The 21,303-nt window shown below is 60.9% G+C and overlaps 1 protein-coding gene across 3 annotated transcripts; it reads right to left on the bottom strand.

Moving 5' to 3' along the window:
- Positions 1 to 1,918: 1,918 nt before the first annotated feature.
- Positions 1,919 to 16,384, bottom strand: INAVA (innate immunity activator). 3 transcript variants are annotated; one of them, XM_040985208.1, is made up of 10 exons: positions 16,194 to 16,384; positions 11,471 to 11,619; positions 10,556 to 10,680; positions 10,256 to 10,372; positions 9,622 to 9,847; positions 5,975 to 6,028; positions 5,049 to 5,259; positions 4,770 to 4,943; positions 2,862 to 3,561; positions 1,919 to 2,011 (listed from the first exon to the last, which is right to left on the bottom strand). In XM_040985208.1, the coding sequence occupies exons 1-10, from the start codon at positions 16,382 to 16,384 to the stop codon at positions 1,919 to 1,921; spliced, it is 2,040 nt and encodes a 679-aa protein (XP_040841142.1). The 3 variants fall into 3 exon arrangements, with proteins under 3 accessions (XP_040841142.1, XP_040841143.1, XP_040841144.1); XM_040985209.1 differs by lacking the exon at positions 16,194 to 16,384 and adding an exon at positions 2,701 to 2,704 and having other exon boundaries at positions 2,926 to 3,561; positions 11,471 to 11,560; XM_040985210.1 differs by lacking the exons at positions 9,622 to 9,847; positions 10,256 to 10,372; positions 10,556 to 10,680; positions 11,471 to 11,619; positions 16,194 to 16,384 and having other exon boundaries at positions 5,049 to 5,257; positions 5,975 to 6,013.
- Between the last annotated feature and the right edge of the window lie 4,919 nt (positions 16,385 to 21,303).

Genomic DNA, 21,303 nt, shown 5'->3' with positions numbered 1-21,303 from the left:
GGAAGAGGGGCTCATCCTGGGATTCCTCCTTCAGGATCTAGTTGCAGAGCAACTAGGCCTGCAGACCCTCTGCAAAACTCCAGATGCTTCTGCGCCCCTCCCCCAGTTCAGAACCCCAGGCCTGCCCTCCCTCACAATGGCACTTCCCAGCAGGAGCCCCACTGTGGAGGCTGTGGGGAGGGCTCCCCAACTGTTCCCCCTCAGCCCTGCCCCTCACAAGTCTGAATACAAACCACGGTGACTTCTAACACTCTTCCAGACACTCTGGAGGACACTGCCCACAGCTATCCACAAAGGCCCTCAGACATCCGGGACCCCCTGTCCGTGACAGGCCAGGCTCCTCAGGTCAGGCTGTAGGACTCTCCTGGCTCCAGGGGGCGCAGTGCTCCCAGCCCTGGGCGGCCCCTGCTGGGCAGGCAAGGAGGTGCTCCCAGCTGCGAGCAGCTCCTCCCTGCCCCCTCCTCCGACAGGGGCATACAGCATCCCAGCCCTGACCAGGCTGGCACCCAGGCACCCAACCTTGGAGCAGCCTCTCGGAAAGCCGGCTCCCCCACTTCTCAGCCACTGCCACCGCTTATGCCTGGGGTGACAGGAGACCCTAAGGAGCCTTGTTGCTTGGTGCTGGCTTCCATCCACTCCAGACCCACCCCATGTGCTCCCCAGGGAGCCGGCCAGACCAGCTGGATAGGAAGCTTGTCACAAAAGACCACTCTAGTTCTTGGCTCATACAGAACAAATTTTATTCAGATGGGCACCACCAAACCCACACAAGCCCAGGATGGGAACACAGGATCCAGCAGTTACTGCTTGGGTGTGCCCCTGGCGTGGCTCCTGAGGCCCCCGGGCTGGCTGTAGAGCGCAGATCCTTGCCACCCCTGCTCGGGGCTCTGCAGTTCCCTCAGCGCAGCTCTCCTCAGGAATGGGTGGTTTGGGATAAGCCACAGTCCTGCTGCACTCAGGACTTGAGGGGAGCTCAGTACCAGCAAAAGGCCACTCCTCATCCCTTCCCAGCCTCAGCTGGGTGCTTCCTCAACCAAGCAGGATCCCTCCTCAAGGAGCTGACCTGGTGGCCAAGGGGGCCCTAGGCTGAGGACTAGGAGGTCTGGAGCACAGGCAGCTCCCAGGCTCGGCCCAGGCTCAGCAGCCAGGAACGGTGTTGTCATGCCCCCTGTGAACACCATCTCCCCTCTCCACGTGGGCATACACGAGGGCTTTCAAAGTGTGGCTGGGCGGGTAGCGGAAGCTACCACCTCCTCGGCCACCACAAGCGGGTCCTGAGAGGGCAGGCATCTCGGCAAGGATGAGGGCTTTATTTTCAGGGGCTCCAGGAGACGACGCAGCCTTCACTGGCTGGTTCTGGGAGCCACATGACCCGGACGGGGAACTGTGATGGGAGGCCCTGTGTGAGGACTTAGGGAACAGGCAATGGCAGGGTCCAGAGGACAAGGCCACTCTCTTGGTGTGCATCACGGAGCACATTACAGAAGGGAGGGCGAGCCCCCTCCCTCCAGTCTATGGTCCCCAGAGACCAGGGAAATGGCAGCGAGCCAGCGCCACAGCCGTCAATGGCAGGATGGCGGCCAGAGGTGATTGGCCGTGAGTCCTGGACCTGAGCAGGCCCCCTCAACTGCGCCCACCACACAGGCAAGGCTGTAAGTCCAGGGGGCCCCACCCTGGGGTGGTGGGGGAGGGCAGGAAGCATATCCCCTCTCTCAGGGCCAGGCTGCACACACACACACACACACACACACAGTCCTCAGCGTACAGCCGCGGAGGGCCGGGTGGGGGACGACGACGGACACAGATGGGTCTCCACTCCGGGTCATCGGCCTGCGATGGGGGCCAGGAGTTGAAAGAGGCACTGCTGGTGGTGGGGTGGGGGGGTCTGGTCCTTCACAGCGGCCTCCATGCGCATGCGCTACACCTGGCTGATGATTTCATCGTTGTCAGGGACGTACACTTGCACGGGGGCCCCCTCGGGCGATCTCCGGAGCACACGGACAGCGGGCACCTGTGAGGGGCAGGAAGCGAGGAGAGCTGGGTGTGTGACCTTGGCCTGCCAAGCCACGGACAGGCTCCCCACACCCTGGGTCCCTGCGGGTTGCGGCAGGCTCCCTGGCCTCCCATGCCCACCTCTTCTGGCTCACTGCGCTCATCACCCTCCCAGGCAGGCTTGGGCCAAGATCAGGTTCAAGCTTGCGTCAGCTGGAGAGGGTGTGGCCTGGGCCAGGGACAAGTGCAGCCCGGAAGGGTCGGGGGGTGTGGGGGTGGGAGGGGAGGTCCTCGCAGCTGGACTGCCAGCAGTCTTGGGTCTCAAAGGAACAGCCTGTTGGGAACTCCTGGAGCATATCCCCCGCAGGCCCTCCGTGCCGCGGAGGGAGAATAAAGACGGGATTCATGCATTATCTCCACTCCGGAATGAAGAAACCGGATCCACGGAAACCAGGGCTACCCTCTGTCCCACGCCAGCATGCCACCCACCAACCTGGCCCGGCTGTGGCACTATGTCTGGCTCTGGTCATCTTCACTCTTAGCCTCCTCCTAGCCCTTACAGGAGGCCCACTGCCCATTCACCGTGCTGGTAAGGAGCTGCAGCCTCGGGCTCTGGCTCAGGGTCCCTGCTGTCAGCCGCCTACCCTGCCACCTGCTTCCTGGCTTGGGTAAGGTCTGTGGCCGGCTCTGGAATCCCATTATCTGGACTCTGCTTCTGCCCTGCTGTCTCCCCCACTAGCCTCCTACCCTGGAGTCAGGAAATGAAGGGACTAATTGCGTCAGGGATGTCCCTCCTTCTACTGGCCGGGCTAGAACTGCAGCCCATCCCCATAGGCGTCATCTCCTTACCCCTGCCAGAACAGCCATACCTGAGTCCGGGGTCCCAGGGCCCGGCCGAAGCTCTCTCTCCCAGGGGGTAGACTCCTGATTCGCAAGGCGCCCTGACGGTCCAGCGAGTGGGGCCGGGCACTCCGGAGGCGCGCCCGCTCATGCCACCACTTCAGTTCCTCCGAGACCGCAGCTTTGCTGATGCTCCGGCCCGTGGGACAGTCCTTCAGGGAGGGCGTGCGCACCAGGCGGCTGTGGGCCGGCAGCAGCCGCTGGTAGTGCAAGGGAACGCCGCCATCAGCCTCACAGGCGGGACCCAGCGCCATGGCGCGCCGCAGCTCCCACTCGGCCGGAGGCAGGTGGCTCTCGGCCACCATCACGTAGCGCCCAGCCGGAACGTAGCCACTGGGCAGCAGCAGCTTGGAGTAGTGGGCGGCCAGCTCCCTGCTGCTGCCGCTACTGACAGAGCCCCAAGCACCGCGGGGGCGCTGGTACTGGGCTGGGGACAGGGGCCGCAGGAAGGAGATGTCCGGGCTGCTGCTGCCAGGCGAAGTGGGGTGCGAGATGCTGGAGGCATCCGAGGCGCTGTCCTCGGAGCAGGAGTGGTAAGCAGGGTGCAGCGGCAGCGGCGGCTTGGCGGCAAAGCACGAGTCTGGCACCGTCACGGTGTATTGTGTGGGCCGGCGGCGTGGGAAGGCGCTGCGGCCTCGGCCTTCTGGGCCAGCCCGGAAGGAATCTACCCTGTACCGGGAGAAACAAGTGCATGGGGGAAATTCCACGTGCAGACATCACACTGATTGTTTTTTTGTTTTTTTTTACCCAAATGACTGATTTTTACATTCTGTTGTTTGTGGTGAAGGCCAAAGCTCCCCCCATCCCCACCAGAGATAAGGCAGGGACCTGCCAACACACACCTTCCCTCCCCAGGTGTGAACCTGCCCCTGATTCACCCATAGCCTGGCAGTTCACACCAGGTTGCTGCACCAAGGCTGTGGACTCCAGCTCCTGAGGCACTGAATTTGCTCCCGTGGAAGGGGGTGGGGAGGACTGGGGAACAGGAGGCGGTACTTGACACAGACAGGCCAGGCCATGTGGAACGACGCTACCTTTTTAAAATGATCATATAGGCATCACATCGTAATCGGATGCCGGTGGTACCTGAGCTGTTAGCATCCCCTGCCTCACTGAGGAACAGCTATCCCAAGCTGCAGCCAGTCAGGGCTACCAGCCAAGCAAACTGAAGGTGCTTGACAGCCCTAACCCAGCCTGTCAAACTACTACCCTCTTGGCAGAGAGCCAGATGAGCCCACACAGATGATTCTCAGATCCACAGACACTCGAGGTCATTTCTGGACACTGACAAGCTTCCGATGCTGGCCTTGTGGCATAGGGGGTGAAGCTACTGCTTGTGGTGCTAGCACATGGAAGCACAGGTTCAGGTCCTGGCTACTCAGCTTCTGATCTAGCTCCCTGCTAACATACCTAGGAAGGCAGAAAATGACCCAAAGTGCTTGCCCCCCCACCAAATGTCAGGGACCCAGATGGAGTCCTGGGTTTCCGGCTTCAGCCTGGCCACGTTCCAGCCATTTTTGACCATTTGTGCAACTGGAAGACGTCTGCTTCTGTCACTCTGCCTTTCAAATCAGCACTACCTGTTCAACATGGCAGTCCCCACAGGGCCACGGGCTCTGCACTGCAGTGATTGTCCAATCACCCCTGTGGATGAAACTCAGGATGGCATTGCCGGTGATGGGCAGCAAAACAAGTGTGCGGGTGCCTGTGGCACCGGCATCGGGCAAGGCCAGAGCCTGGAAGGGACAGCCTCCTTCCCCAGGCAGCTAAGGAACTGCCACGGACACAGCCGTGTGTCACTCACAGCTGTCCTGCCTGTACACTGGGAGGCCTGGACGGTCATCACCCCACCTCTCATCGAGTGTCCGGTCTCTTACCTCAGGGACTGCGACTGGCCCCTCCGTCCCTGCATCTCGGGGGTGGCTGGGGCACTAGTGCGCCCCTGGCGCTGGCCGGGAACGCTGCGGAAGGGGACCATGTGGTAGGTGGGAGGCTCTAGCAGCCATGCACTGGAGACACTGGGCCCGTCCTGCGGAGTGGTGGCAGGGCTGCTACAAAGGGGATGGGGGTGGTCAGTGACAGGGGACCCCAAAGTTGCCAGCTCCACCCTCACGCACGGCCACCTGCCCAGCCTCCTTGGCATTCCCCATTCTGACCTGGACTCGCTGCCAAGCTCTGAAGACTTCCTGGGCCTCTCGTAGGGGTGGTCGAGGCTTGTCTCCTTCCAGGGGCTGTTCTGGATGGGGGCCCTCTCCAGGTCCCCCATCTGCAATGCTGTTGGCTGCAGCCCCTCCAGGCTCTGGGGTGGTGGGGGTCGGGAAGCTGGGGCTGGAGATTCCGGGACAGACTTTGGCACTTGGGATTCCTCTGCGGTAAGGGTGGGAGGGACCAGAATGCTGGTAAGGGCAGGGGCTGGAAGAACCGGCCCAGCAACCACCTTGCAGTCCCAGCCTTGCTCCCCCTCCCCTGGCTGGCTTGTCCAGACGCCCCAGCCCATGGCTCCAGCCCCAAGGTGTGGTTTCTTCTCCTTTGGCACTTTTTCTTACCCCCTATTAGCCCTATTTTAGTTTACTTCTGGGGGCTGACTTCCCCCCACCTAACCCAGTTTATGCCACATGCAAGTGCTGCCCCTGAGACTCTAGATTCTTAAAGTTGCTTCATGCAGGTGCTGCGTTTGCCACCTCTCCTCCCTGCTCTGGCCGCACCCATGTTCCCACGTACTTAATGGCCCAGGCACTCCCCTGGGCAGAACTGCACCAGACCGCCATCCACCTTGACCCCAGTAGGCCCAGGGTCTGTAAACAGCATTCTTATCCAAAGATATGTCCCTGCCTCTTCACCCCCAGGGCCAGCTTCTCTGTAGATGGCCCCAGGGTCCAAACAGGGCTGCGTGATTCTAATTATAGAATGGGGAGACAGCACCACACCTCCACCTTCAACTGAGCAGGTGCAGAGCTGGCCAGATCTGAGTGGGTCTGGCAGCCCTGCCTTCACTAACAGCGGCAGGGCCTGCTCTGACCAGGTCACCAGCAGACTTGGTCAAAGCCCGGGACTCAGGACCAGCCCCAGCTGCCTCTCTCACCTTCCTCCAGAAGCCGCCCATCGGAGAGGGAGCTGTCATCCGAGGTGCTGAGCTCTGGAAGAGGCCAGGAGAGAAGGAAGGTGAGGGAAGGCCAAGACTCGCTCACATTTCTCCAGTGCCCCAACTTTCTCCGTCCTTACGGTACAGAGGCCTCCGGACCAGCCAGGGATCACCACTGCTCTGTGCTGGCCGATGTGGGTAACAGGGCTGAGGCCAACCCAGAGCACACTGCCAGTGTACTAGGGTCTCGGCCCTTGACAACTCCAACCTCACTGGCATCCTTTACAACAGGGGCTGGCAAATGATAGCTGAGGGGCCACCTCTGGTTCCGTTTTATAAAAACTTGCCCAGCCTGCCCTCCTCTGAGCTCTGACAAAGTCAGAGTGCAGGGTTTTACTTTTTGCAAACGTCAGGTCGGAGAGATGGAGGAATTGTTACTCTCGTGGTCTGATCATGAGTTCTGGTTTAAATAAGTGATCTAGCAAGAAAGATGCTGATTGCTGCCGCCCGTACCCCCATCTTTATAGAAACATGCAGATTGGACTTGCAGAGGCCAGAGGGTGTGACACAGAGGGCAGTCAGAGAGGTGGGGAGCTGTGCGGGAACTGCCCTGTTGTCCCTGCCCAGCCCTGCTCCTGCCTACGGCCAGGACTCATCCCACCAGAACAGCAGAGATGGCCCCGCCACTAGTCCCCTGTGGCTACTTCCATTAAACCAAAATAAAACACAGAATTCAGTTCCTGGATGGGAGCCAGGCCTAGCAGCCAGGAAGTTAACCTGAGTTTCACGCCTGACTCTGGTTCCTGAGCCCAGCTTCCTGTGTGCGGATAATGGACACCCAGGGGCGGATTCAAGTACTTGGGTTCCCGGCACCCACAGGCCAGACCTGCCGTGAGTCCCTGGCTCCGAGTCAAACCTTCAGCCCTGTGCTGGGGCCGCTGTGAGCATGTGGACAGTGAACCAACAGAGGAAGAGGCAGTTCTCACACTCTCTCAGATAAATGAATAAATCAATTTTTAAACATCCGCTTTCCAGCTTTGGCCCTACAAGATGGCTCCCACAAAGAAGGTGGTGACGTGGAAATACACTATCAACATTCTCAAGCCCATCCATGAGTGGTGGGTTCCAAGAAGCGTGCTCCTCCGGCGCTCAAAGAGATCTGCAAGTTTGCCAGGAAAGAGATGGGGGCTCCAGGTGTGCGCATGGATACCAGGCTCAACCAAGCTGCCCGGGCCAAAGGAATACGGAACGTCCCATACCACACCGTGTGAGACTGTCCAGAAAACGCATGAGGATGAAGATCCACCTGACAAGCTTTCCACTTTGTTACCTGTGTACCTGTCACCACTTTCAAAAACCTGCAGTCCATGTGGATGAGAACTAAATTTGTAAAACTGCCAAAAATAATAACGTCATTCTTCTGGGGCTATTACTGAGGAGCAGCAAGATGAACTACCACCTGCAGTGCCAGCGTCCCATCGGAGTGCTGGTTCAAGTCCTGGCTGCTCCACTTCTGATCCAGCTTCCTGTTAATGGCCCAGGAAAGCAGCAAAGGATGGTGCAAGTGCTCAGGTCCCTGTCCCAACACAGGAGAAGCTCCTGGCTCCTGGCTTTAGCCCAGCCCTGGTAGTTGTGGCAATTAGGGGAAGTAAACCAGCAGATGGAAGCCTTCTCCTCTTTTCCTTGGCCTCTCCCTCTGTTTAATTCCTCTCTCCAAATAAAAATAAAATCAATCCCACCGCCTCAGAGATCCTAGTACAGCTGCTCCTGTTGGCGCTGCTGATCAGCATGCACCCACAGAGCACCTTTCAGACCCCGAGACAGGGTGTGCTGGCGTGGCTCTCTGCAAGTTCAGCACCTGCTGCACCCTGCCACCTGCTGTGTGCTAATTACTCTCACCGGGCATGACTGCCAACTAGAGCAACTCCTGTGTGGGGGTGAGGGTGGGTGGGGCAGTTTCTGCTTTTGGGGTTTATCTTTTTGAGTTACTCTGTCTTCCATCCACCCCCGCCCCCTTTAACTTTCAGCTACAAACCAATGATGAATTCCTTTCTACTTTCTCTTTCTTTAGAGAATAGAGAGCAGAGCTGGGCAGAGCAGCACGAGCTACTTGTCTGCAAACAGCTGAGGATCTGGGCACCATGAGCTGGGAGGAAGGGGTTTCCTCTCCATGCTCCCCTCCTCCCTTGGGCAGAGGGCCATAAGGTTGTGGACGCTCAGCCTCCCATGGAGGGTCATTTCAGGACCCTGGGCACATACTGGTCTGTGCCCGACTCCCACCCAAAGCAGCCATTGATCACAATGGCAGTAGCATGGTGACAGCACAGTGCTAGCCTGGCACAAGCCCTCAATAGGCAGAGGAGGTGCCAAGGCCACAGGGGAACAGAAGGGGTTGAGACCAGCTGCAATCAAGTGCACCCCACCCAAGGGCTCCCTGGGAGACAGAGCAAGGCTGGGGACTTCTGGGACCAAGTCAATAAAGCTGCCTTTCATGGGAGTGTCCAGTCCTGGGGACCAAGCCTGCAATGGAAACTTTCTCTCCATTAGAGCCTTGGGGATGGGAGTGTACCCTGGGCCTTGGCTCTTCTGGCCAGGGAGACGTCTGCCTCTTGGACCTGACTGGCCCCACGGCCTGCCAGGTCCCTACACCAGCTGCCATCCCTTGCAGGCACCTCCCCCCTTGTCATCCTCCTCCTAGCTGCTGGAGGTGACATGGGTGTTCCATTCTGCATTAAAACCATGAATGACAGCACAGATTCCTGGGACAGGAGCTCAAGCCTCAGAAAGGGACAGAGGCAGCAGACGGGCCCTTCACAGCAGGGCTGGGAGCAGCCAATCATCTCCAAGTCGAGCCCAGCGACCACCCGCTGCAGCCCCCTAGTCCAGCTAGGCAGAGCAGGAGCAGGTGAAGAGCCTGGCGAGGGGGCGGGGCTGCACTGGGGCCTGGAGTGGAGGAATGGAAGGCGGCAAGTCCTGACCTGATCCACTGGATCTAGGTCAAGGCAAAGAGAAGCTGTCGCACCTCAGGGCTCAAGCACCTGCTGGAAGGAAGCTCATCTGGGTGGAAACCACAGACACCTCATGCTGGCCCCGGGCTGTGCGACCACCAGGCCCTCAGGGGTTGAATGACAGACATGGGCAAGAGCAGGACGCATGTGGAAGGTGCTACTCATGTCAGGGTGTCACACCAGAAGTGCTGCATTCCACCCTGAACACCGCCACAAGCAGCTGTGAGCCCCTCAAACAGCCAAGCATGGCAGGTGCACCCCAAGGGCTGTCTAATCTGGCAGGGGTAGGGCCTCAGCTAAGCCTGGGGCTTATATGAGCCTCACACTCCCCAGACCCAGACAAGCCCTGAGGGTCTGGAATACTCCAGCTGTATCAGCCCTGGACTGGGCTTGTGCAGTCCTAGGAATGCAGCCTGTCTTGGAAGAAACCTCCTTGTGTGCTGAGATGGGAGGAGGGTTTCACGCAAGAGGAAGGCTAGTTGAGATTACAGAGTGGGAAAGCAAGTTCACCCAATGGGAGCCCAGGTACAGTGTTAAACACGGAGCTGGGCAGAGTGACCCAGATCCAGCTTACCTGGACTGGGCAGGGGCTCACCTGGGCCCAGAGGGGGTTCCCTGGGGCAGGGCAGACTGGCTCACCTGGGCCTGGAGGGGGCTTGCCGGGGCTGGGCAGGGGCTCGCTGTTGCGTCTCCGCTCGCCCAGATGGTGCTGCAGCTCCCGCAGCTTTCTCTCCTCCTGCAACGCCACCTGCTTCCGTTGCCTCCGTGCCTGCCGACCCAGGTTCTCCTCCAGGCACAGGCGCCGCGCAGCCTCAGTGATCTGCAGCTGCAGGGCCAGCTGGCGCTCCAGGCTGCTCAGGGGGTCCTGAGGAGGGAGCGTGATGAGGCTCCAGACTCAGAGGGTGGTAGAGTGTGGGGGTTAGGGAACAGGTGGCAGGTGGCAGGGGAGGAAGGCAGCGTCCAGGAAGCAGAGCAAGAAGATACTGAGGCAGGAATGGCCCACAGGCCACCTGCAGGGCCAGGATGGTGGGGAACCATGGGACACTTTCTCTCCTGCTCCAGAGGGCTAGGCAGGCAAGGCCGCCTGGACCACTCCCGCCTCCTTCCGACTGGCCAAACAGTGGCACAGCCCTGGGGACCAGAGTAACCTGTACCAACCGGCCCTATATCTGTGCCACAGCCTCCTGCCCACAGAGCCACGCCAGGGTCCTCCCCCTCTGAGTGCCAGGCTGCCTCTATCTCCCTTCCACATGGGCTTCCCTAGGTCACTCACCTCCTGGTGCAGGGCCCACTCGGCCAGCCGGTATGCAGCCCCGACCCTGCGGCGCACAACAGGGGCCGTCTCCCCCGGCTTCAGCGGATACTCCGCCGGCAAGGTGCCCGTCAGCTCCTGGGATGAAAGCGCGGTCAGCTGTGTCTAGGTCGGGGCTGCCCACCCAGCCCAGAGTACAGGCCACAGAACCCCTAAGAGGGCCACAATCCCACAAGAGGTCCCCTCCTCCCAGAGGATGGAGCCGGGCTGCTCAGGAATGACCCCCTGGTATGGTGGGGAGCAGGGTCTCCCCATTCTCACCGCCTCCCTCAAGCACAGTCTCCTCAGTTCCTCCAGGCAGGCTTCCAGGCGTGCCTCTAGGGCCCTCTGCTGCTTGCGCACGGCCTGGGTCAGCTCCTTCATCGGGGAGACAGGGCTGTCTGGGCCTGTGGGAGGACAGCAGGGACACAGAATCAGAAAGGAAGCCACGTTACACTGGAGTGTGTGCCATATCATAGCCACACAGCACTGGGCTGTCCGTCGGCCACTGCCAGCTCTGTGTGCGAGAGGAGGGCAGCAGGCGGGCTGAACCACCACCAGGTGACCTGCACAGCGGAGGGTACTTCCTCCCCTCCTCTCTCTGTCTTGCTCCTTTTTAAAAAAAAGATTTACTTATTTGAAAGGCAGAATGATATATATATGCTGAGAGAGACAGAAGGAAGAGCCCTTTCATCTTCTGGTTCACTCCCCCAGTGTCCACAATAGCCAGGCCCAGGCTGAGGTGAAGCCAGGAGCGCCAGCCACATCTCCCACATGGGTGGCAAGAAGCGAAGCTCGTGGGCCATCCTCTGTTGCTTTTCCACATGCATCAGCGGGCAGCTGGATCAGAAACGGAGCGGCCAGTGTGCAGTGCCCACATCATACACCACAGCTTAACCTGCACCCTAGCCCTGCGTCTCTGCTGTCTGTCTGCTCTGCCGTTCTCCGGCTGCCTGTCTCTGACACACAGACCTCCTCTCCCTTGTCCTTAGGCAAGTCCAGGCCAGCAAGCTCGCACTGGGCTCCGGAATGCTGGCCACAGGAGATGTTTCCACTTCTTCGCAATCACTGGGGATCAAGCCCAGCGGGCAGCAGGTCCTTGTTGCTGGCAGGATTCCAGAGCTGCCTCCCCCCCCCAATCCCGCACCCTCCTGGCCCCCGGGGTCCAGGCACAGCGGGACTTCCCCAAGCACTCACCAGACTGCAGGATGATGCCGCTGTCTGTGTCACTGACCTCTTCCTTACCCTCCATGGTGGACGTCTGCGTGGAGTGGGCGCGGATGAGTGAAGGATGATGCCGGTCGCAGCCTGGGCTGGGATGTGCAATCCGCCTGGCGCCCCTCCAGCTGCAAGAGCAAAGAGTAACAAAAGAGCTGGATGCAAAGTGTCTTGGTGGCAAGCAGAGCTTAGGCGAGGGGTGTGAGGGTAGGGACTAGACACGAGGATGTTTCCAGAACCCCCCATCCCAGGGTGGGCATCCTCTTTAGGCCAGAAGGGCTGGGTCCACAGGGGCTGGCAGCAGCGCCGCCCTTGAGAGCCACGGGTGGTGGTGGGGAGATGCCCCACCATGGGGCCAGCTAGCTTCAGCTGAGCCATGCCCTATTGTTCCAGTGGGGTAGCTGCTTCTGAGACACTCGGCCAAGGCCATGATCTAGGCCTGTGAAGCTGCACCAGGTCATTCCTTTACAGGCAGGTGTAGCCACTCACTTGAAGCTTCCACCTATCCCCAGGAGAGTGTTCTGGGAGGAATCAGCCTGCATCCCTTCCATCTCACAGCCAGAGAAGTCAGGCGTGCGTGCTGGATGGGGGTGAGGGATGGCGGGCAGTGAGCAGGACAGAGCTGCCCTGGCCAGAATGGAGCCCACAGGCTTCTAGCTGCCAGGGAGGCTCAGGTGCAAGCCTGGATGTATCTCAACAGCTGTGCTCACATCTTCCTTCTCGGCAAACTCACACCCCTGTGAGGGGTCCCGGGGCCAGAGCCCAGCAGCAGCTGCTGGGGGCAGAAGGAAGAGGACGGGTGGAGCTGAGGTGGTAGTCTAGAAGAAGAACCCTCCCTGAGTCAGCCCGTTGAGCAAGAGTCCAAAAGTCCTCAGAGTTTCTGTCTGGAGCTTATCCTGCCTCCCGGGAAGCGCTGAGCCAAGGTGTGGCAGCGGCCAGCACAGCCAGGTGGGCCTCGGGCAGGTGGACCACCGAGCCCAGCCTGGCCAAGCACTGAGGTGGCCCACAGGTGCACCTCCCACTTGGCAAAGTTCTTCAAGAAGTCTAGAGAATGCACAAGATTTTTTTTTTTTAAGTTGACATGGGGCGCCAGGAAGATCTGGCCACACAGGCTGGAAAGCCCTGGGTCCTAGAGGTGGACTCCGAGCTCAGCTGGTCCCGCCTCCTCCCTTGCTCCCTCCAGCAGATAAGCACCCAGCCTCCCCCACCCTTCCCAGGAGCCAGGGGCAGGGCCCAGTCCAAGCCTCAGCCCTTCTGCTTTGGACTAGGTGTTGAGAGAGGGCCAGCCACTAATTAGTCACACTTGCTAATTAATTATTAACCACAAAGGAGCTGCCTTGGGAAGAGCTGTGATCACTAGACCACTCAGCCCCTGGTTCCCAAGGGGCTCCCAGAGTGTGGCCCCAAGGAGGGGACGGGAGCGGGGAGGCGCTTGGTCTCAGCTCTGGGCTGACTGCTCCAAGAAGGGCAAAGGGCCCAGGACCGGAAAGTCTGGAGCACTGGCGGCAGGCTCGGTTGTACTCCCGGCCCGCGCTGCCTGGGGCAGCCACCTGGCTTGGCTCAGCCCCTTCCCCACCACCCACCCCTTCAGGGGCAGGGGAGGACGATCAGACAGGGCCAAGGCCCCCTAAGAGGACACCCTCACAGTCACAGAGGGTGTCCCCCACCCAGAAGGGAGTGGGCCTTAAGAGCCCAGACCAGCGCTTACAGATAAAAGCAGTTCAGGTGACAGCCCCACCCCCAGCCCTATCCCCGGGCTCCCTCCAGGTCCCCTCCTTGGCCACCACCTTCCAGACCCTCAGCACCAAGCCCTGACCAGCCCTAGCCCAGGCTGAACAGCACCCCCAAAGCCAGGATGAGAGGAAAAGATGGGGCAGAGTGAGGAGTTGCTTCCCCCACCACAGATGGGTCCCCAGAGCCAGGTCCCGGGCCTGTCGGTTCCTGCTCCTCACTGTAGGAGGAAAATGAATAACTCCAGGGAACAGGCTCCACATTCCAGCCCTCAGCCAGTGTCCCTGTACCCCAGACGTGAGCTGGGAGGGCAAAGGGGCGCGCATCCCTAGGGCCACTGCCTCCTGCGTACCCCTACCCCAGGCCCCAGCACCAAAGTCTGGCTCCCATGGGCCCCACCCTCACCTGCTTCCGGGCTTCAGTCCAGGAGTTCAGGAACAGCCCTTGCACCCAGGTCAGCGGCGGGGGGGTCCTCACATGTCTCAGGGGGTCTCCAGCCTGACGCTCTCCCCTTGGCCAGGCTCCCGCACCCTATACGCTGCCACGGTCGGAGGACCTCTGGCCGTCCCTCCCAGGAGCAGGGCCAGGGGAACCAGGTTACTTGTTATGACTTGAGTCAGAGGGAGGAGCAGGTGAGCAAGCCCTTCCCTGAACTAATCCCGCTGCTGGCAGCCCGGGGCCTCTGCACTTCCGGGCCAGGCTGGGGCGCTGGAGGAGGCAGCCCCAAAGCAGGCAGCAGTCTCCGCAGCTTTGGGGAGACCCTGGGGGAGGCAGCCTGCCTGCCTGGTACCTTGGTTGCCCTTTGCTGAAATCCAGGCTAGCGTGTGAGCTCCAGCTGAAGCTCACAGTCAGGAAATTTACAAATATGCCAAAGGGCCCCAGCTTGTGCTTCCAGACCCAGACCTGCTCTCTTCCTGGGCCAGGACTGCGAAGCCTGGGCTGCAGCTCCACCTGCAGAGGCGTCTCTGCCAGCAGCAGCCAAGGCCCTTGGGCCCTGGGACCCAAGGAAAAAGGGGTCACTGTGACCCCAAGCTCCGACTCTCCCAAACACGAGGGGGCAGAGACCACACAACTGGTTATCCACACACACAAAGGCTATACCTCTAGGTTGCCCACTCCATGAACCCCTGAGGTAAAAGTGGAATTGTGTGGAATCCAGCCGGTCTGTGGGGGAGGGGAAGCAGAGTCAGGTTAGGCAGGGGCCAGAGCCCACAGAGATAAGCTGCACCCCCAGATCCCAGCATCTCCTCCTGGATCTCCCGGTGCTGGGAGGAGGAAGTTGGCTTCCTCCAACCTTGTCCCATGCCTCTCCTGGCCAAGGGCCCCTCCCCCCAGCTCCTGCCCGTTCCGGCACACACCCTCTTTCCAAACAACCACCAGCCTACAGTCCCGTAGGCTGACCAATTTTGCTGTTGCCAGCTGAGGCCCTTCCAGGGGACAACCCCCAACTGGTGAAGTCCCCTCCCCACCAGACCCACAGTGCATCACAATACAGCAGACTCCACCTATCCCAGGCCGAGCACTTTCTCCCTCCTGGCCCATCCCCCAGCTCCAGGTGGAGGCTGGTGGAAGTTTCTAGAATCAGTCACAGATCCTCAGTTTGAACACTGTCAAATAAAATGATGGGGTGGGTGTCTGGTAGGGCGGTTAAGACACCGCTAGGGACTCCTGTACCCCACACAAGTGTCCCGAGTTCCACTTTCTGCTAACGCACAGCTGGGGAGGCAGCAGGTGCTGGCTCAAGCACTCTGGCAGACTCGGTTAGTTTACGCCTCGTGGGTTAGGCCTGGCCCAGCCCTGGCTATCGTAGGCACTCCAGCGAGGGAAGCACCTCATAAGCAGTGGGCATAAACAGCATTTCAGGAAAAGCCCTGAATTCCATCCAGATGCCTCCGTGCACAACGACCAGGTCATCCATCCGTGCAGCGAGCTCGCACTGACCCTCGGCGCTTCCTCCCAATCCCGACACCGGCCCCGCAGATCCTGGGGCGGTCAGGGGGCCGGTAGGGAACTAGTGAGCCAAGCTTCACGCCGAGAGCGCCCCGCTAGATCCAGCCCATCGCCCTGAAAGGCCAGCTTGGAATCCGACAGTCGGTGTCCCGCAGCGGTCAGCTGGGACCCTCACGCCGCGCTCCGCGCCGCCCGGGGGCTCTGTGGCCGCGGCCACCGGCAGGTGGGAAGCGGGGCTCGCGCCCAGCGGCGGGCGCACCTGGAATCCGGGCTCGGCAACTCCCCCGGAAGAGAAAGGCGCCCCTCCCCTTCGGGTGTTGGTTTAGGACCCAGTCCCGAGCCAGGAACGCCCCCGGCGGCCCCGCGGGGGGGACCCCTGGAAAGGGCGCGCCTTCACTCCTTTAGGGCGCCCGTGAGCCGCACCCGGAGTGCTTTACAACACGGGCGACGTCCCGCCGTCCACGGCCAAGGGCGGCCTCGCGCACTCCAGAAACTTAATGAATTGGGAAGCAAGCCGCCGGCCCGGGACCCTCCCGGCACGAGGGGACGGAGACCCCCTCCCCCCACCCCAGCCGTCTCCCGCTGCCACTCGGTCCCGGCCCATCCAGAAAGGTGTTCGCCTCCCCCTCCCGGGCCCCGGAGGGGCGGTCGGGGCCGCCGGGAATGCGCCCGCCACCGGACCTCGGGGCCGTCTCTGAAGGGCGCCTTTGTCCGGCCCGCCCCGCTCCCCTCCCCCACCGAGCCGTCCTCCTCCAAGCCGGCCGGGACGCCGCTCCTTTTGTCTGACTGCGTCCCGGCGCCCAGAACCTGCCCGCGGGATCCTCGGGCGCGGGGAAGGTGGCCGGCGCGGGGCTGCGGGGCTGCGGGGCTGGAAGCGGGCGCCGCGGGCAGCCACTCGGGTAGCCGCCCCCGGCACGGATCGCCCGGCTGCCCACAGGCCCCTCCGCCGCGGCTGCAGAACGTGGGTCAGGAGCTCGCCGCTTCCCCCGCCGCCGCACGCCCCCGCGCGCGTCCCCCTTACCTGTCCCGGGCAGCTCCCGCGCCGTGCGCCCCCCGCGCGCGCCTCGCGCCGGCGGAACCTGCGGGTCGGGGCCGCCTCCTCGCCGCCCGGGCCTCCCCTCGACCCTCCCTCCCCGGAGGTATTTCATTTAACTTCGGCATTTGCAGCATCCCAAATGTTAAAGATCCCGAGACATCTGTCCCCTGGGGCATACCAACGCCCCCGGCCCGGAGGGGGACGCAGCGAGCGGGGACTAGGGCTCCTTGCCCCGCAGCCTGGAAGCGGCGGCGCGTCGTCTGGGCGCCCGGGTGTCCGCCAGGGGTCCGTCCCGCGGGGGCGACTGCTGGAGGGTCGAGGCCGCCCCCTCCTCCCGCCGGCGGGCGCGCGCGTCGGACGGCACACCCCCGGCGCTGGCAGTTTCCGCGGCCCAGGCGGGAGCTGGCTCCCCCGTGGGTCCGAAGCCGCCTTTCATCCGCGCGCTCCGGCCGGGCAGGGGGCACTCTTCATTCCGGGAGACCCCGGGAGTGGAGGCGGGGGACAGAAGCGGATGAAAGGCGACCGCGGCGACGCCTGCCCACCTCCCCCATCCTGAATGCGCACCGGGGCGCCTGGTCCAGCCAGGGCGGCCTCCCCTCCCGCGTCCGGCGCAGTCCTGGGACTGGGGGCCGACAAAGGCTCCCCGCACCCACCCGCCGCTCCCCGAGCCCCTCCTCCCGCTCTCTGGGTACCACGGCGGCCCCTCCTTCTCCCATTCATTCCTCATTCATTCATTCCCTGGCTAGGCTTTCATTTGTTCCACAAAGGTGCTCTAAGTTGCAGCCCCATCGCAGGAGGGCGCCCGTGCGCAGCCCAGGCCTGGAGCGGGGATGGCCTCGCAGAGGGCCACCCGGGGCTCTAGGCTGCAGCCTGGGGCAGGCGCGAAAAGGGAGCACGGCTTCTGGCCTGGGAGAGCGGGTTGAGATGCGTCCACTGCGAGGAGGTAGCCGGGCCGAGCTGTCCCGGGGATGGGGGAGGGAGCGGGAGGTGAAGATTGAGGAAAACACGGAAAGGGGAGTGTTGGAACGCTTAAGGGCGGAGAGGGAAAGTATCTTTAAATGCATGCGTACTTGTTCCCTCTAGGGCACTTAGCCTACAGCAGGATTGGTCGGTAACACCCCCTATGCACACCCTGCTCCCTACCAGTGTTGGAAGCCTGGATTCCGGTGGAAAGGAAGTGAAGTGGTGCCCCCGCCCCCATTCAGGCTCCTTCACTAGGTTATATCCCCTCACCCCCTTTCCCGGGAGCCCTGTACACATCCGCTGTCTGCGATGGGGTCCCACCAAGGACGTGGGAGCTGGGTTAGCTTCTGTTTGGAGTCACCCAGCATCAAGTGCTTGCTTACGGAAACACAGTGGCAGATCCCCACTGAGACCACGCCAGGGGACTTGACAAATGGCGTGGCTAGGAGTTTCCAGGGTACCCTAGGGAAGCGGCCGGACATGGGCAGGGTGGGAATTGGGTCCCCAGACGGGCAGCTTCCCTGGTGTGTAGGGAGAGGGGAGCCCCGGCTGCGAAAGGAGCCGGAGCAGGAAGGGTGAGGTCAGGCACTTTCTTTGGGGGCTCCCCTAAGCCCTCGGGGTCCTGTATAAGAAAATGGAATTTTTTCTGCCTTCCCAGCAAGTTGGGGCCTGGGATAAAATCAGACTGATTTATAAGCCACAAAGTGATTCATGTACCAGCTTTGGAAACTCAGCCGGCTCCCAGTATTTGAGGGCGGGGCTTACAAGGTAAGAAGGGTGAGGTGAGGGTGGGGCCCTGTGGCTGGAGGAGAGGAAATGAGACTCCAGCTGGCACCCTCCTGCTTTCTATCCCCCTGCCCAGGCCAGACTCAGGCCCCCAGGCTCCAGAACAAGGAGGTGGGTCCCAGCGCCCCATAAGGACAGTCAATGCCCCAGTCTAAAACCGGAACTAGTAAGCGGCAGATGGAATCTCAAGACAGATTCTGCCGATTCCATCTCCCTACACAGGTGGTTGGCCGGAATGGTGGGGGCAGCAGGGCAAAGGGGGGATGTTTGGGGTGAAACGTGGGGGGAGGGAAGGAAGCCCCTCCCTGTGCTCTCCGTGCCCTCTGTTGGCTCCGGGGCTGGGGTGAGGAGTGCATGCTCAGCAACCCAGACTGTGCCCTCTGGTTGCCCTCTGTGAGCCACTCTTGGGAATCCCCAGGGTGACTGGGCGCGGGGCCCCGGCTTCCTTTCCTGACCGCATCCTGCAGCTCACGTTGGGCAGGTGCAGCTGGGGCGCCGCCCAGCAGCTGCTGGGCACCAGAACACCGTGGATGCACAGGCTGGCCGGCAGCTGGTGAGTAGCTATGCCAGAGGCTTTGAGCCAACCCGGGCGGGGGGTGGTGAGCCAGGAACCCAACTCGCTGCCTAGGGGAGGAAAGACACCCCCGTCCCTAAAGCTGGGGCAGGAGTCTGAGACTCTCAGGAGCTGCTGGGAGCTGAGTCTTGTGTGTGCTGGCAAAGGAACCCTCTGCGTGCCCCTGGCCAGAGTCCGGGATGGTTTCCAAGAGGTAGAGGAACCCCTCCTGGCCTCTCTCATCTCTGTCGTTTCTCATGTGCCTTCTCTCTAACCTCCTCCTCGTCCTCTAGACCCTCAGCCCTGGTCACCTGGGCTCCCCCCAGAATTCTGGAGCCACAGAAGCCTGTGGTCTGAGGCCTGCAGGTGTACTAAGGCTATCCCTGCCTACATTTTCTGGCAACACTGGAGCCAGGACCAGGCGCAAGTCGCACTACCCTCAGCCACCACCAGAGGGCAACGGTTACTAATCATCGCCTCTGGCTCCAGCGCCTGTGTGCCCTGGAGAAGCCCGGCTGAGGGGTCCACAGGGTGGGGGCCGCAGAGCGAGCTCAGAGAAGCTGCCTAGAGACTCCCGCCAGCCTGGGGCACGTCCTTGCTCCCTGTGGTCCTGCTGATGGACGCTAGGACCCCTCCTCTGAGAGGGGCACCCTCACCTCTCCACCACAAGCCCAAACACCTGGCTGCCTTCACACCCCGACCCCCACCTCACCACCTTTCTCCCAAGCCCTGAGGCCTTGGCCTGAGAATGGGGTGTTAAAAAAGCTGTGAAGGATATTAGAATCCAGTTCAAGTGGAAAGGTGGAGCATCCCCACCCCCACCACCCTTCACGCAGAGGTGGGGCAGGTTGCCCGCAGGGCCTGTCTGCTTGCTCCAGGGTGGGGCGGGACAGAGCCTGTCCAGTCCCTGGTGGGGCGGAGATTAGTGGGAAGACAAGGTTGCCACAGATGGAGCTAAGTGTCTTGTTTTCTGTGTGTGTGGCTCATGAATCAGGGGCCATCATGTACAAAATGCAGAGAGCACAGCAGAGGAGGCAGAGAGGAACTGGCACAGGCCATGCGGGGCTGAGGGGGACTGGGAGGGGACTTCCTGACCACACTGGCTCAAATTGACCTGTCGGGGACTTGCCCACTGCCATCTCTTTCCTTCTCCCCTTATCTGTTGGAAAGTCAGTTTCCGTCTGCCTTGGGGAACCTTTGGAACGAGTGACTGAGTTTGGGCTGGTGGGGCCTGGTGCAGAGAAGCCCCCTCCAACTTCTGTCTCAACAGTACGGATGGTGGTTGCACCTGCAGGAGGCCTGGCGCTGCGGCCGCCCCCTAGAGCAGGGCCTGAGCCACCTGGGGCATCTTAACGCTCAGATGTGCAGTGGAGAGACTTGGCCATGGGAATAAACATCACCGTTGGATTCCGTTTCCCATGCTGACTCCTCGGGACATCTCTGTTCCTTAGGGTCCGACATGCTGCTTCATCGGGTAGCCCACCAGGACCGCTTCCATGGCCGGGACAAAGTGTTGTGCTGGCTTCGCACATCGTAAATGCCCAGTACATGGTGACTACGTGGTGAGGATTTTTAGAAGTTGTTTTCGTTGGGCCCAGCAGGGTAGCCTAGCGGTTAAAGTCCTCGCTTGAACGTGCCCCAGGATCCCATATGGGTGTTGATTCATGTCCTGGCTGCTCCACTTCCCATCCAGCTCCCTGCTTGTGGCCTGGGAAAGCAGTCGAGGACAGACCAAAGCCTTGGGATCCTGCACCCATGTGGGAGACCTGGAGGAAGTTCCTGGCTCCTGGCTTCAGATTGGCTCAGCTCCAGCCATTGCAGTCACTTGGGGAGTGAACCAGCAGATGGACGATCTTTCTGTCTCTCCTCTCTGTAAATCTGCCTTTCCAATATAAATAAATAAGAAGTTATTTTTGCATCATTGCCATTTAGAAAAACAAACAACTTTTCTGGTCCCTCACGCCTAAACCCGAGGGAAAGAGTGATGAGATTTCCGCACGCAGCCTTCCCTTTTGGGTGCAGAAGTGTGAGCAGGCTCGCTTCCTGTGGTTTAGCAAGTTCAGGCTTCAAAAGGCCGCGCCTTGTGGCTGGGCTGGCGTCCTCAGTCCTCACAGCTTGGACTCCTGAGCTCCTCAATGAGAGCGTGCCGCCAGGAAGGCTGCCGGGGGCCAGAGGCTGGACCTGTAACCTTGCCCACTGCCGCCACCACCCCTCCAGCCCAGCCCTCGTGGCTGCTTTATTGAGATCAATACTTTGTCACTTATTTGATCATCAGTGAGTGGTCTGAGGAATGGCCAGGGTGGGCAAAATGGGTCTGGGAATTAGCTCGCTTTGCCCATCACAACTCAGTAATGACTGCCATTCCCATCCATGCCCTTGCTTTATTTTTTCAGTGAATCACCTTAAGGAAAATTCTAGGCCCGGTTCAGCTCTCACTTGCAAATTTCAGAATGCGCTTGAAAAGAAGGGGATATTTTCATACAGGATCATGTGGCCATTATTGCAATAATAATTATTTTTTTAATTTGTTTTTTACTTTCTTTAAAAAAAAGTATGTATTTCAAAGGTGGCGTTATAGAACGAGAGGGGGAGACAAAAAAATTTCTCATCCACTGGTTCACTCCCAAATGGTCTCCACAACCCGTGCTGGGCCAGGCTGAAGCCAGGAGCCTAGAGTCCCACCCCATCTCTCCTGAGAGTGGCAACTGTCACCTGATGCCTTCCAGGGCCCAGTGGCAGGGCACTGGACCAGAGGCTGAGCAGCGAGGCCCAGGCCGGCGCTGTGCTGTGGAG

Source organism: Ochotona curzoniae, unplaced genomic scaffold, assembly GCF_017591425.1.
Source record: "Ochotona curzoniae isolate NIBS_2020 unplaced genomic scaffold, NIBS_Ocur_1.0 contig_430, whole genome shotgun sequence".
Lineage (NCBI taxonomy): Eukaryota > Metazoa > Chordata > Mammalia > Lagomorpha > Ochotonidae > Ochotona > Ochotona curzoniae.
This window is presented reverse-complemented; position numbering and strand designations above follow the sequence as displayed.

What these genes read in the sequence shown, in the direction of transcription:
- INAVA (XM_040985208.1), bottom strand. Translation starts at nt 16,384, where the DNA reads ATGCCCCAGGGGACAGATGTCTCGGGATCTTTAACATTTGGGATGCTG. An exon ending in GCGGGAGCTGCCCGGGACAG is followed by an intron (nt 11,620 to 16,193) that starts GTAAGGGGGACG and finishes TTGCTCTTGCAG; the next exon opens with CTGGAGGGGCGCCAGGCGGA. An exon ending in CCCTGGGACCCCGGACTCAG is followed by an intron (nt 2,012 to 2,861) that starts GTATGGCTGTTC and finishes TGCCCCTCACAG; the next exon opens with GTGCCCGCTGTCCGTGTGCT.